The sequence below is a fragment of the Colobus angolensis genome, unplaced genomic scaffold (assembly GCF_000951035.1).
Source record: "Colobus angolensis palliatus isolate OR3802 unplaced genomic scaffold, Cang.pa_1.0 Scaffold320, whole genome shotgun sequence".
NCBI lineage: Eukaryota > Metazoa > Chordata > Mammalia > Primates > Cercopithecidae > Colobus > Colobus angolensis.
The window spans coordinates 2,840,681-2,842,517 of NW_012116489.1; the positions used below are offsets into that span (position 1 = coordinate 2,840,681).

General features: G+C 29.5%; 2 protein-coding genes across 3 annotated transcripts in view; both read left to right on the top strand.

Annotated features, from left to right (window-relative positions):
- The window catches only part of CFH (complement factor H), a 159,754-nt gene extending 158,776 nt beyond the window's left edge, over positions 1-978 (top strand). The window contains exon 22 of the mRNA XM_011951605.1: positions 590-978. Coding sequence (XP_011806995.1) covers positions 590-795 — 206 coding nt within the window. The 3' untranslated portion in view covers positions 796-978. The remainder of the gene's footprint in view (positions 1-589) is intronic.
- LOC105518568 (complement factor H-related protein 3) overlaps positions 1-1,837 on the top strand; it is a 112,451-nt gene that overhangs the window by 28,091 nt on the left and 82,523 nt on the right. The gene's annotated exons all lie outside the window — the stretch shown is intronic.

Consider the following 1,837-nt stretch of genomic DNA (forward strand, 5'->3'; position numbering starts at 1 on the left):
AAAAATATTTTCAAGTTTGACAATATACTGTTTTGATATATTTAGAATATAATGATTACCACAATCAAATTAATTAGCATGTTCTTCATCACCTATGCTTACCATTGTTTGTAGGTGGGTGTGTGAGTATGTGTGTGTGTGTTTGTGGTTAGGACACTTAAAATCTGTTTTCTTACCAATTTTCAAATAAATAGTACAATATTATTAGCTATAAATATCACTAGATCTCTACGTTTGATTCCAACTTCTTATTCATATTATAGCTGAAAGTTTGTACTCTTTGACCAATATCTTAATCAACAAAAAACAGCAATGATAGGTTCTAAAATGCAGGGATCCTAAAATGACAATTGATGTAATGAATCATTGATAATACACCTCTAATTCTCATACATTAAACATTGTACCTCATTTTTACATCATTTACCATTTTAACTTTATTTAAATCAATACGATGTTTTTACATAGCCAGTTTGGATAATGTTTTGAGAAATAATTCCTCAACCATCCTGACTACTTGAAAACCTGAAAGTCTATGAAGATTTGCGTAATAGTTAATGTTTTTATGTTTACTGTTTTCTATTTTCAGATGCGTGTGTAATACCCCTGGAAATTATGGAAAAATATAACATAACATTTAAATGGACAGCCAAACAGAAACTTTATTTGAGAACAGGTGAATCAGTTGAATTTGTGTGTAGATCTGGATATCATCTTTCACCAAACTCTCACGCATTGCGAACAACATGTCAGGATGGGAAACTGGAGTATCCAACTTGTGTAAAAAAATATTGATCATAAAATGCACACCTTTATTCAGAATTTTAGTATTAAATCAGTTCTCAATTTCATTTTTTAAGTATTGTTTTACTTCTTTTTATTCATAAGTAAAATTTTGGAGTTGATTTGTGAAGATGTAATTATAATCTGAGACTGGTGGTTCTCTTCTTAAAAGCACCATATTAAAACTTGGGAAACAAACTGTTGTGTCCAGTTCATAAAATTTTTATGGCATGAAATTAGATGCAAATTTTTCAGACTGTATTTCTGTCCATCACTGTTAAATCTCTCAAAGCTTTCTCCGTAGCTTCTGAGGTTCATTGTTTTACAGTAAATGGAAAATATATTGTTGTCTCTCACTTCAAAATTATATCACTTCACAAAGATGTAAAAACCAAGTCAAGTCTTAACTCATGTTAGTAATAAAAGTAATTACTATTTATAAATACATAAATGCACCAAAGTGATATCAACACATAAATGCACTAAAACTGATGAAATGCAGATACTTCTACAAGATGTCAATCAAGCACACACAATAATGCAAACTAATCATAAAGAGGAATGAAAATGTAATTGGGTATATAAATACTATAACATAGACATACAAAAAATACAAATACAGTATCAGTTATAACACACCCACATGCACGCACTCACCTGCAAACACAGAAACATGATAGTTTTGCCCTGAATTAATGTTTATAGAAAAAAATGTTGCCAAGAAATTCAAAACTATGGATCCAATTCTATATATGTGTTTAGAAATAGTAGGGGTAAAATTTGTGATTTAATTCCTTTGTATATATCAGTATTCTCTGATTTTTCTACCTTTAACATATATTACTTTGAACCAAAAGCAAAATTTATTTTAAATAATGATTTATAACAAGCAAGGTGGTACATGTTGAGAATGATAAACATGTCATCAGTAATGATCTTAACATCAAATAACTTCTTTTTTTTTTTATTATACTTTAAGTTCTAGGGTACATGTGCATAACGTGCAGGTTTGTTACATATGTATACTTGTGCCATGTTGGTGTGCTGCACCCAT